The sequence below is a fragment of the Amblyraja radiata genome, chromosome 1 (genome assembly GCF_010909765.2).
Source record: "Amblyraja radiata isolate CabotCenter1 chromosome 1, sAmbRad1.1.pri, whole genome shotgun sequence".
NCBI classification, from domain to species: domain Eukaryota; kingdom Metazoa; phylum Chordata; class Chondrichthyes; order Rajiformes; family Rajidae; genus Amblyraja; species Amblyraja radiata.
In genome coordinates, this window is record NC_045956.1 from 35,039,057 (window position 1) to 35,051,797 (window position 12,741).

The 12,741-nt window shown below is 46.5% G+C and overlaps 1 protein-coding gene across 1 annotated transcript in view; it reads right to left on the reverse strand.

Moving 5' to 3' along the window:
- Positions 1–8,854: 8,854 nt before the first annotated feature.
- The window catches only part of arl9 (ADP ribosylation factor like GTPase 9), a 40,786-nt gene continuing 36,899 nt past the window's right edge, over positions 8,855–12,741 (reverse strand). The window contains exon 4 of the mRNA XM_033020445.1: positions 8,855–9,306. Within this exon, the coding sequence (XP_032876336.1) occupies positions 9,136–9,306 (171 nt within the window). The 3' untranslated portion in view covers positions 8,855–9,135. The remainder of the gene's footprint in view (positions 9,307–12,741) is intronic.

Below are 12,741 nucleotides of genomic sequence, written 5' to 3' on the forward strand. Positions count from 1 at the left end.
TTTGCAGGATAAATGACTCTAAAAATGTAATTATTGTGGCCTTTTCAAACATAACGGTTAGGACTACACGCTACGAATCCCAGCTGTGGAGTCACTGGTATCGTTGTCTCGTTGTAGGACATTGATCATTCTTTTAATCTGGATTTTTAAATTATGTATTGTGTTTTTTTAAATATATAATTTTTAGAGAGGCCCGGGGAGCCGTTGGTGCGAGGAGTTACCTGGAGCTGTGAGTGTAAAAACAGCGCGGGGCTTGCTTCTACAGAGGCCCGGGGAGCCGTTGGTGCGAGGAGGAGTTACCTGGAGCTGTGAGTATAAAAACAGAGCGGGGCTTGCTTCTACAGAGGCCCGGGGAGCCGTTGGTGCGAGGAGGAGTTACCTAAATCTGCAACGTTCCATCTCACTTCCAGAGAAGGAGTCTGGTGGAAGCCTCTGATTGGTGGAAGAGGACCAGAGGAAGCAGCTGATTGAATTGAATTGAATTTGAATTGAATTAATTTTATTAGGGACAGTGCATATTAATAAACTTTTGCATGTAATATGCAAGATTGTAGCCAGTAGCTAATTTCCATCTTTAGTCCCACACAAGGTAAACACATCCCAAACAAGGTAAAAACAAAAGACAAAAACAAAAACAAAACAAACAATATGGTTTAGCCTGCAGTCATAACATAGAATAAATAACAAACACTCAACACAGTTTAAAGTCCCAAAGTCATTGTCTCTTCCCTCCTTGCTTTCCCTCTGCGCTGAGGCAATCCAAGCCTCCGATGTTGTGACCACGCCGGGTGATGGTAGGTAAGTTCCGCAGGCTGAATCCGAGCTCCGCAAACGGGCTGGTTCAAACTCCGCGGCCCGGGGCGGTCGAAGCTGCCGAAGCAGCCGTCCTCCAGTCCAGCGGACGCAGCTGTAGTTGCGGGAGCTCCGGAAAACAGAACTCGAGCTCCCGATGATTTCGTCCACTGGCCCGCGGCCGAGCATCCGAGGCTCCAAAGTCGGGTCGGAAGTTGTGCCGCACCGCAACCACAGCCCCGAAGTCGGCCAGGCTCACGTTGGTAAGTCCTGGCTCTGCTCCACAGCCTCGAGGTCGGTCGCAGTTGGAGGCCGCCAGCTCCGCGATAGGCCTCAGCGCAGACGGACACGGAGACGGGGATACGGCAGGAAAAGTCGCATCCCCCCCGAAGGAAGAGACGAAAAACACACCACACCCACCCCCCCCCCACACACACAGCCAAACAAACCGAAACAAACCGCAAAAACAGGACATAAGAAAACAAAAAACAGAAAAGACAAACGGACTGCAGGCGAGCCGCAGCTGCAAGGTAGCGCAGCCACTCCCATACTTTGGGTGCAACCCCGGGTTTACATTTCTGCTTTCAGGTTAAGGATTCTGGGAGTTAAGGATTCTGGGAGTTAAGGCCCAGGAGCCGTTGGTGAGGGAGGAGCGACGTCCGTGTGGTGAGTGTAAAACCCATCGCGGGGCTTGTTTCAACAGAGGCCCAGGAACCGTTACAGAGGGAGGAGCAAAATCTGCAACGTTCCATTCGCAGATCACACTTCAAATTAAGGGGGCTGGTGGAAGCCTTTGATTGGTCGAACGGACTAGAGGAAGCAGCTGATTGGCTTGTATCCCGGGTAAGGCTTTATTGTATTCGGTTAAGGGGGAGAATGATGGCCAGGGCAGTTTACTGTTCTGGATGTCAGATGTGGGAGGTCATGGAGTCTGAGTGCCCTCCAGACGTCCACATCTGCGCCAGGTGCGTCGAGATGGGGCTCCTAAGGGACCGTGTTAGGAACCTGGAGCAGCAACTCGATGACCTCTGTCTGCTCAGGGAGAGCGAGGAGGTCATAGAAAGGAGTTACAGGGAGGTGGTCACTCCAAGACCACGGGAGACAGAAAACTGGGTCACAGTTAGGAAGGGCAACGGGCAGAGGCAGGGACTGGTGAGTACCCCGGTGGCTGCACACCTTGAAAATAAGTACTCATGTTTGAGTAAGGGTGGGGGAGACAGCCTACCTGGGGGCAGCGACAGCGGCTGGGCCTCTGGCACAAAGACCGGTCTTGTTGCTCAGAAGGGTAAGGAAAAGAAGAGGAGGGCAATTGTAATAGGGGACTCTATAGTCAGGGGGTCGGATAGGCGATTCTGTGGACGCAGACAGGAGACCCGGATGGTAGTTTGCCTCCCTGGTGCCAGGGTCAGGGATGTGTCTGAACGTGTCCAAGAAATCCTGAAATGGGAGGGAGAGGAGCCTGAGGTTGTGGTACATATAGGTACCAACGACATAGGTAAAAAAAGAGAAGAGGTCCTGAAAGAAGAATTTAGGGAGTTAGGTAGAGAGTTAAGGAGGACTGCAAAGGTAACAATCTCAGGATTACTGCCTGTGCCACACGACAGTGAGAGTAGGAATGGAGCGAGGTGGAGGATAAATGAGTGGATGAGGGACTGGTGCAGTGGGTATGGATTCAAGTTTCTGGATCATTGTGTGAGGGATAAGATGATTAAACCACCATCATTGCGAGGGGCCGAGTGATTGTAGTCACCGACCTTGTGATGGGCCAAGCAGTTGGAATCACCAACCTTGTGATTCGAACAAACAGTCAGACCTTCAGAGCTGTTGATAACATTGTAGAATAACAAGATGAGGTAAGGAATGTAGCTGACAACACAGAAGCTATTCTTTAGGTCAAAGGCAATTAAGTAGGTTAGGGCAACAGATACTGCGCATGCATAATAAGTTAAATGAATATTAACTTTACGCCCCTCATGACAAAGAACCTAATTTAAATGTACATGCGATGTATGATGTGGGAGGAGAGGGAATGATTGATGACGCACGGAGGGGAGGGTTGGAAGATTGTGAACCTCGGTACCCTGATTGGAAGGGGTCAGAAGGGGAGGCGTCCGATCAATAAAGACTGTATATTGAATTGTATAAAAATAGACGTTTTTCATTTGCTCGGGGTGTCTCAACTTGGAGAGGCACCCGATTCTGCAGACTTGCAAATAAAGCATTTCTTGTTTCCACGATTTAGTCTCTGAGTAGTGATTGTGAGCACAAACAATATATCTCACAATTGGGACCTCTTTTGGGGAAGGTGCGACCTGTACAGAAAGGACGGGTTGCACTTGAACTCGAGGGGGACCAATATCCTGGCGGGGAGATTTGCAAAGGCTACTGGGGAGACTTTAAACTAGTATGGTTGGGGGGAGGGACTGCTGAATCACTATCAAATGAAGAACCCAAGTGGTCCATATCCCTACACTCTGAAACTCTGTTTCTCCACGGTACAGCATGCAGCGTAAAGACCAGCTCAGCGATGGACTGCCAGCCATTCTCTATAATCGTGACTTGTATTTTAGTATTTTTATGCAGTTGTTAAAGTGCAGTAAACCTTTCATTCATACAGAAGAAATGAGCCACATTGGGAAAGCTAGCAGTCAGTGTGTGAGGCAGGAGGCAGAGAATGGTAGCACTCTGACCCAAAATGTAGGGGAGAGAGAAGAAAAAGACAATAAACAGAGAATAAGAGAGGGTGGGTTTCTTAAATGTGTATATTTTAATGCTAGGAGCATTGTAAGAAAGATGGATGAACTTAGAGCCTGGATTGACACCTGGAAGTATGATGTTGTGGCGATCAGTGAAACATGGTTGCAGGAGGGCTGTGATTGGAAACTAAATATTCCAGGATTTTGTTGCTTCAGGTGTGATAGAATTGGAGGGGCAAGAGGTGGAGGTGTTGCATTGCTTATCAGGGAAGATATTACAGCAGTGCTTTGGCAGGATAGATTAGAGGGCTCGTCTAGGGAGGCTATTTGGGTGGAACTGAGAAATGGGAAAGGGGTAGCAACACTTATAGGGGTGTATTATAGACCGCCAAATGGGGAGCGAGAATTGGAAGAGCAAATATGTAAGGAGATTGCAGATATTAGTAGTAAGCACAAGGTAGTGATTGTGGGAGATTTCAATTTTCCACACATAGACTGGGAAACACATTCTGTAAATGGGCTGGATGGGTTGGAGTTTGTAAAATGTGTGCAGGATAGTTTTTTGCAGCAATACATAGTACTCCGGAAGTGGCGGCGCTGTGATACAGCTGCGGCTCGCCTGCAGTCTGTCTGTTTTTACTTTTTATGTCGTTTTTTTTTGTCTAGTTTAGTAATTTTTTTGGTTATTAGGTGGTGTTATGTGTGTGGGGGGAGGGTGAAACAGAGCTTTCTGTCTCTCCCTTCGGGGGAATGCGACTTTTTGGCGTATCCCCCTTCTCTTCCCCCGTCTGCGCTGAGGCCTAATGGCGGAGCTGGCGGCCTCCAACCTGCGACCGACCTCGAGGGTCCGGAGGTAGAGCCAGCCAGGACTCACCAACGCGAGGCTGGCCGTCTTCGAGCTGTGGCGACGTCCGGGCAGCGGCACGACTCGGCGCTCCGGTGAGGGCGAACGGTGCGGAGCTGAGACACTCCTGTGCGGCCGGCACGGCTACTGGCTGGAAGACGCTCCCGTGTGAGCAGCCCAGTGCGGGGCTGAGACGCTGCCGTGTGGGCGGACCGGCTCCCGGCTGGAAGGTGCTTCCGTGGGGGCAGCCCGGTGCGGGGCTGAGACGCTGCCTTGTGGGCGGCCCGGTGCGGAGCGGCGACAGTGCTACGGCGGCTGAGGCGGCGTTCTGGCGGCGGCGACCTGGATCCGGGGCTCGGCCGCGGGCCAGTGGAGGACAATGTCGGGAGCTCGCAGGTCACAGGCTGGTGCCTGTTTTCCGGAGCACCCGTTGCAACAGCTGCGAGCAGCTTCGACCACCCCCCGGGCCGCGGAGCTTGAACCGTGGGACTGATGCCATCGCCCGGTGGGGTATCGCCTCGGCGCAGAGGGAGAAGAGGAGGGAAGAGACAGTAACTCTAAGACTTTTGCCTCCATCACAGTGAGGAGGTGTTTGGTGAACTCACTGTGGTGGATGTAAATTTGTGTTTATTGTGTTTTGTTATTATTACATGTATGGCTGCAGGCAACAGCGTTTCGTTCAGACCGAAAGGTCTGAATGACAAATAAAGGATTCAATTCAAAATTCAATTCAATTCAAGTACCTACTAGAGAAGGGGCGGTGCTGGACCTCCTGTTAGGAAATGAGATGGGTCAGGTGGCAGAGGTATGCGTTGGGGAACAGTTCCGGTCCAGTGATCACAATACCATTAGTTTGAATATAATTATGGAGAGGGTCAGAACTGGACCTAGGGTTGAGATTTTTGATTGGAGAAAGGCTAACTTTGAGGAGATGCGAAAGGATTTAAAAGGAGTAAATTGGGACAGTTTGTTTTATGGGAAAGATGTGGAAGAGAAATGGAGGACATTTAAGGGTGACATTTTAAGAGTACAGAATCTTTATGTCCCTGTTCGGTTGAAAGGAAATAGTAAAAATTGGAAAGAGCCATGGTTTTCAAGGGAAATTGGACACTTGGTTTGGAAAAAGAGAGAGATCTACAATAATTATAGGCAGCATGGAGTAAATGAGGTGCTTGAGGAGTATAAAGAATGTAAAAAGAATCTTAAGAAAGAAATTAGAAAAGCTAAAAGAAGATATGAGGTTGCTTTGGCAAGTAAGGTGAAAGTAAATCCAAAGGGTTTCTACAGCTATATTAATAGCAAAAGGATAACAAGGGATAAAATTGGTCCATTAGAGAGTCAGAGTGGACAGCTATCTGCAGAGCCAAAAGAGATGGGGGAGATATTGAACAATTTCTTTTCTTCGGTATTCACCAAGGAGAAGGATACAAGTAGAGTAGCTATGTTAACTATGAGATTCAAAGAAGAGGAAGTACTGACACTTTTGAGAAATATAAAAGTGGATAAGTCTCCAGGTCCGGACAGGATATTCCCTAGGACATTGAGGGAAGTTAGTGTAGAAATAGCAGGGGCTATGACAGAAATATTTCAAATGTCATTAGAAACGGGAATAGTGCCGGAGGATTGGCGTACTGCGCATGTTGTTCCATTGTTTAAAAAGGGGTCTAAGAGTAAACCTAGCAATTATAGACCTGTTAGTTTGACGTCAGTGGTGGGCAAATTAATGGAAAGGATACTTAGAGATAATATATATAAGTATCTGGATAAACAGGGTCTGATTAGGAACAGTCAACATGGATTTGTGCCTGGAAGGTCATGTTTGACTAATCTTCTTTAATTTTTTGAAGAGGTTACTCGGGAATTGATGAGGGTAAAGCAGTGGATGTTGTACATATGGACATCAGTAAGGCCTTTGACAAGGTTCCTCACGGAAGGTTGGTTAAGAAGGTTCAATGGTTGGGTATTAATGGTGGAGTAGCAAGATGGATTCAACAGTGGCTGAATGGGAGATGCCAGAGAGTAATGGTGGATGGTTGTTTGTCAGGTTGGAGGCCAGTGACTAGTGGGGTGCCACAGGGATCTGTGTTGGGTCCACTGTTGTTTGTCATGTACATCAATGATCTGGATGATGGTGTGGTAAATTGGATTAGTAAGTATGCAGATGATACTAAGATAGATGGGGTTGTGGATAATGAAGTAGATTTTCAAAGTCTACAGAGAGATTTATGCCAGTTGGAAGAGTGGGCTGAAAGATGGCAGATGGAGTTTAATGCTGATAAGTGTGAGGTGCTACATCTTGGCAGGACAAATCAAAATAGGACGCACATGGTAAATGGCAGGAAATTGAAGAATGCAGGTGAACAGAGGGATCTGGGAATAACTGTGCACAGTTCCCTGAAAGTGGAATCTGATGTAGATAGGGTGGTAAAGAAAGCTTTTGGTTTGCTGGCCTTTATAAATCAGAGCATTGAGTATAGAAGTTGGGATGTAATGTTAAAATTGTACAAGGCATTGGTGAGGCCAATTCTGGAGTATGGTGTACAATTTTGGTCGCCTAATTATAGGAAGGATGTCAACAAAATAGAGAGAGTACAGAGGAGATTTACTAGAATGTTGCCTGGGTTTCAGCAACTAAGTTACAGAGAAAGGTTGAACAAGTTAAGGCTTTATTCTTTGGAGCGCAGAAGGTTAAGGGGGGACTTGATAGAAGTCTTTAAAATGATGAGAGGGATCGACAGAGTTGACGTGGATAAGCTTTTCCCACTGAGAGTAGGGAAGATTCAAACAAGGGGACATGACTTGAGAATTAAGGGACAGAAGTTTAGGGGTAACATGAGGGGGAACTTCTTTACTCAGAGAGTGGTGGCTGTGTGGAATGAGCCTCCAGTGAAGGTGGTGGAGGCAAGTTCATTTTTATCATTTGTAAATAAATTGGAGTTATATGGACGGGAAAGGAATGGAGGGTTATGGTCTGAGCGCAGGTATATGGGACTAGCGGAGAATACGTGTTCGGCACGGACTAGAAGGGTCGAGATGGCCTGTTTCCGTGCTGTAATTGTTATATGGTTATATGGTGCTTTTATAAGTGATATATTAAGATTTTATATGCACTTTATGATATTTTTTAATATGCAATGCATTTTTTTTTTTTTAATGTAATGTTGCCCCTTGTCTGGACCTCGAGTCCGTAATAAAGTTTATTATTATTATTATGCAGCATCTGCGCCCAGGATGAGTTCCATACAACATCCGAGATGTCCTCATTCTTTAGGGAACGGGGGTTCTCCTCTCCCGTCATAGATAAGGATCCTATACGTACCTCTCGATATAACCATAACTGCTCCCCCTCCCCCCAGTCGTAACAAGGACAGAGTCCCCCTAGTCCTCAGCTTTCACCCCATCAGCCGTCGCATACAGCACATAATCCTCCAACATTTTCGCCACCTCCAACGGGATCCCACCATTAGTCACATCTTCCCATCTCCACCCCTTTCCGCTTTCTGCAGGGATTATTCCCTCCGCAACTCCCTGGTTAACACATCACATCCCACCCAAGCCACCCCCTCCCCAGGTACTTTTCCCTGCAACCGCAGAAGATGCAACACCTGTAGCTATACCTCATCCCTCGACTCTGTCTGGGGACCACGATAGTCCTTTCAGGTGAGGCAGAGGTATAACTTGCACCAAAAGCGCAAGCTTGGCAATCGTTTCGCAGAACACCTTCGCTCAATTCGTCCCGGTTGCTAAACACTTGAACTCCCCCTCTCATTCCCACACTGACCTTTCTGTCCTGACCCTCCTCCATTGTCAGAGTTGTCAGCGTGACAAAGGCAAATTGGAGGAACAACACCTCATATTTTGGTAGGGTAGCTTGCAACCCAGCAGTATGAATATTGATTTCTCTAATTTCGAACAACTTTCTTACATGCATTTGTGACCTTACCCAAAAGGTGCTTCGGACACAAATAACATTTCCTGAAAGAGTTAAAAAATGAAACCTAATGGAGACTAGATTGAAATAGGAGGTAGAGGAATCTGAAAACTGTGACATCCAGGATCAGGAACAGCTTCTTCCCAACGACCATCAGGCTCTTGAACACGACGAACCCCAATTAAACTGCGAAGTTTGAGCCGTATTCATTGCTCCTGGGTCTTTGGGTTTTCGTTCTGCTTTGCACTAATATCGTTCATGTTATCCAGTGAGTACTATATTTCAAACCTGTTAAGCTGCTGCAAGTAAGAAATCATTGTTCCGTTCCGGTACATATGACAGTAGTGGGGATCTAGAGCTCGTTGCCAGGGGTAGTGGTGGGAGCAGATAGGATAGCGGTGTTTTTGAGTTTAGGATATGGCACATGGATATAAAAACATAGAAAACAGGTGCAGCGTTGTTGGGAAGGGGTTAACTAATGTGGCAACAATGGGAAAGGGAGTAATTTCTAATGAACAAAGAGTTCCCCCAACATGCGATTAACTAATTTCAGAATGTACTATGTCGTTTTTAGAGCAAACGATGGAATAGAAGTGTGTACAGTGATCATTTATTTTAAAATATTAAAAAGCACTGGAAAACTTGTTATATATCAGATTCTTCAAGGTGAAAATATGGAACATAGATAATCACTGCGTAAAAGTCTTTTTCCAAACCCAGATTTGTTATTACAGTTATTTCTTAAGATATTTAAAAAAAAAGTTTCTACATCACACAATCAAATGTGACCTGATTGTGCTTTAGTAATATTACATCACACAACAGTGACTCGTGGTTAAACCGCGAGAATCCATTGCAGGTTCAACGCCTCATCAGATCACTAGCTGGGCAATCAGTTCCCTGGCATCTTGTACGCTGGCCGGTACTTGTGTCCCATTTTCTGACACGTGGGTTCCGATGAGGAAAAGTTTCCGTTCGTCGCCGAGATCCTCAAGGGAAAGCCGCTCATGAATTTCTAGAATGGTGCATGCCCCTTTGATATCCTGCAGATACAACAGCACAATGTTCACATAGTCATCACCTTGTTCCCTGAGATGACATGGGCACGGATAGGGCGGCACAGTGGCGCAGCGATAGAGCTACTGCCTTACAGCGCCGGAGATCCAGGTTCGATCCTGACTACGGGTGCTGTCTGCATGGTATTTGTACGTTCTCCCCGTGACTGCGTGGGTTTTACCCGCGATCTTTGCAAAGACGTACAGGTTTGTAAGTTAATTAGCTTGGTATAAATGTAAATTGTCCCCAGTGTGTGTAGGGTAGTGTTGGTGTGCAGGGGTCGCTGGCCGTTGTGGATTTGATGGGCCTGTTTCCACGCTGTATCTCTAAACTAAACTAAAAAAAAGAGCCATTAATTTATCTATTCCTCTACTTTTTAGTTTTGTTAGTTGTGAAAAAAGCTTGACAATTATCTATTAAACAAATGCAACATAACTTTAAGCCAAAAAGAAGGCATAGTTGCAGAGACTCACAAATGGCTCTACTTTAGCTCTGCTCACTTACTGCAGCATATGCAGCAGGATACTGGCCTGAAAATGCCCAGACTTTTCACCAATCACAAAATATCAATGTGAGCAACTGCAGGTGATGCAGGATTTGGAAAAACATGCAGTCAGATGGCCAAAATGTTTCCTGGACAACAAATGACAAATTGTGAATGAGGTAAAAGAAGATACAAACCCGGATCTTCCAGGGACCCATTCCTCAAATCGAATCACTAAACATCAAAGCTAATTCTGATGGCCCTTTAAACATTTTCTATCTACAGTATGTACCTGTCTAAGTGTCTTATAAAACTCTTGGCATTTAAAAAATACCTGCCTTAACTACGCCTCTGGCAGCATGTTCCACATACCCACCACCCCTTTGTGTGAAAAGGTTACCACTTAAGTTCTTGCCCCTCTTACCGTAAACTATTTTTTTTAGAGATACAGCGTGGAAACAGGCCTTTCAGCCTATTGAGTCCGTGACCAACCAGCGATCCCCGTACATTAACACTATCCTACACACACTAGGGACAATTTATACTTATACTAAGCCAGTTAACCTACATACATACCTGCACGTGTTTGGAGTGTGGGAGGAAACCGAAGACCTCGGACAAAACCCACGTGGTCACGGGGAGAACATACAAACTCCGTACAGGCAGCACCAGTAGTCGGGATTAAACCCGGGTCTCTGGCGCTGCAAGAGCTGTAAGGCAGCAACTCTACCACTGTACCTTTGTATGACGTCTATTGATTCCCCTACCTTGAAAGTCAGTGCACACAGATTCTTCAGGTCAATGTCTGGACTGGTGAGCTGTTGCCTTACATGGAGAGGTTAATGGACATTTAGTAAATGGTGGGGGAACTTTCTCCAACTGATTCACTTTCTCTCAAGAGAGGAAATTGCAGGTGCCCTGGCTGAGATTTATCAGTCATCATTAAAAACAGGTGAAGAGCCAGAAGACTGGAGAGTGGCAAATGTTGTGCTTTTATTTAAGAAGAGCTGCAGTGAAAAGCCTGGGAACTACAGGCCAGTGAGTCTAACATCTGTGGTCGTAAAGTTACCAGAGAGTATTCTGAGGGATAAGATATACATGCACTTAAATTAGTGATAGTCAGCTGATTAGTGATAGTCAGCTGATTAGTGATAGTCAGCGTGCTTTTATATGTGGGAGATCACGTGTGTCACGAATCTGATTGAGTTTATCTGTCAGTCAATATAAGCAAGGCTGCTCTAGGGGAGTGTCAGTGAGGGAGCGGTCTAGTGAGGGAAGTGCCTTGAGAGTAAAGTGTGAGTCTTTGGCTCGAGAGTCTTCGGCGAGGAGGCTGAGGAGGCTATGCAAAAAGCTCGAGAGGATGGGACGGTGAACACAAGACGGGTAAGATGAGACAGTGTGATGCTTGCAGGAGGCCAGGGACACGGATGGAGCCTCTGACTGCTACAACTGTGGCAAGTGTATCCAGCTTCAGCTCCTGAAGGACCATGTTGAAGCACTGGAGAAGCAGCTGGATGACCTCAGGGCCATCCAGGAAAACGAGTTTCCTGGACAGGACCTACAGTGAGGTAGTCACGCCGAGGATACGGGAAGAACGAAGGTGTGTGACTGAGAGAAAGGGTGAAAATCGTTGAGTGCAGGAGACCCAGGTGGCTGTGCCTAATGAAAACAGGTACGCCCTCTTGGGAACTGTCAGGGGAGACGATGTTTCCAGTCCGAGCGGCGGACACGTCGGTGACTCCAATCCTAGAGATGGGACTCGACCGGCGAGACATAGTGGTGGGTGACTCCATTGTCCGAGGAGTGGACAGGAGATTCTGTGGCGGCAGACGAGATGCGAGGATGGTCTGTTGCCTCCCTGGTGCCAGAGTTCAGGATGTCAGGAGTTCAGGATGCCTGAAGGCTTTGTGTCTCAATGCAAGGATCATTCGTAATAAGGTGGATGAGTTGAATGTGCAGATAGCTATTAATGACTATGATATAGTTGGGATCACGGAGACATGGCTCCAGGGTGACCAAGACTGGGAGCTGAACATCCAGGGATATTCAATATTCAGGAGGGATAGAGAGAAAGGAAAAGGAGGTGGGGTAGCGTTGCTGATTAGAGAGGAGATTAACGCAATGGAAAGGAAGGACATTAGTTTGGAGGATGTGGAATCGGTATGGGTAGAGCTGTGAAACACTAAGGGGCAGAAAACGCTGGTGGGTGTTGTGTACAGGCCACCTAACAGTAGTAGTGAAGTTGGAGATGGTATCAAACAGGAAATTAGAAATGCCTGCGACAAAGGCAAAACCGTTATAATGGGTGACTTCAATCTACATATAGATTGGGTGAATCAAATTGGCAGGGGTGCTGAGGAAGAGGATTTCTTGGAATGTATGCGGGATAGTTATCTAAATCAACATGTAGAGGAACCAACGAGAGAGCAGGCTATTTTAGACTGGGTATTGAGTAATGAGGAAGGGTTAGTTAGCAGTCTTGTTGTACGTGCCCCCTTGGGCAAGGGTGACCATAATATGGTTGAGTTCTTCATTAGGATGGAGAGTGACATTGTTAATTCAGAAACAATGGTTCTGAACTTAAAGAAAGGTAACTTTGAGGGTATGAGACGTGAATTGGCCAAGATTGACTGGCAATTAATTCTAAAAGGGTTGACGGTGGATATGCAATGGAAGACATTTAAAGACTGCATGGATGAACTACAAAAATTGTTCATCCCAGTTTGGCAAAAGAATAAATCAGGGAAGATAGTGCATCCGTGGATAACAAGGGAAATCAGGGATAGTATCAAAGCGAAGGATGATGCGTACAAATTAGCCAGAAAAAGCAGCATACCGGAGGACTGGGAGAAATTCAGAGACCAGCAGAGGAGGACAAAGGGCTTAATTAGGAAAGGAAAAATAGATTATGAAAGAAAACTGGCAGGGAACATAAAAA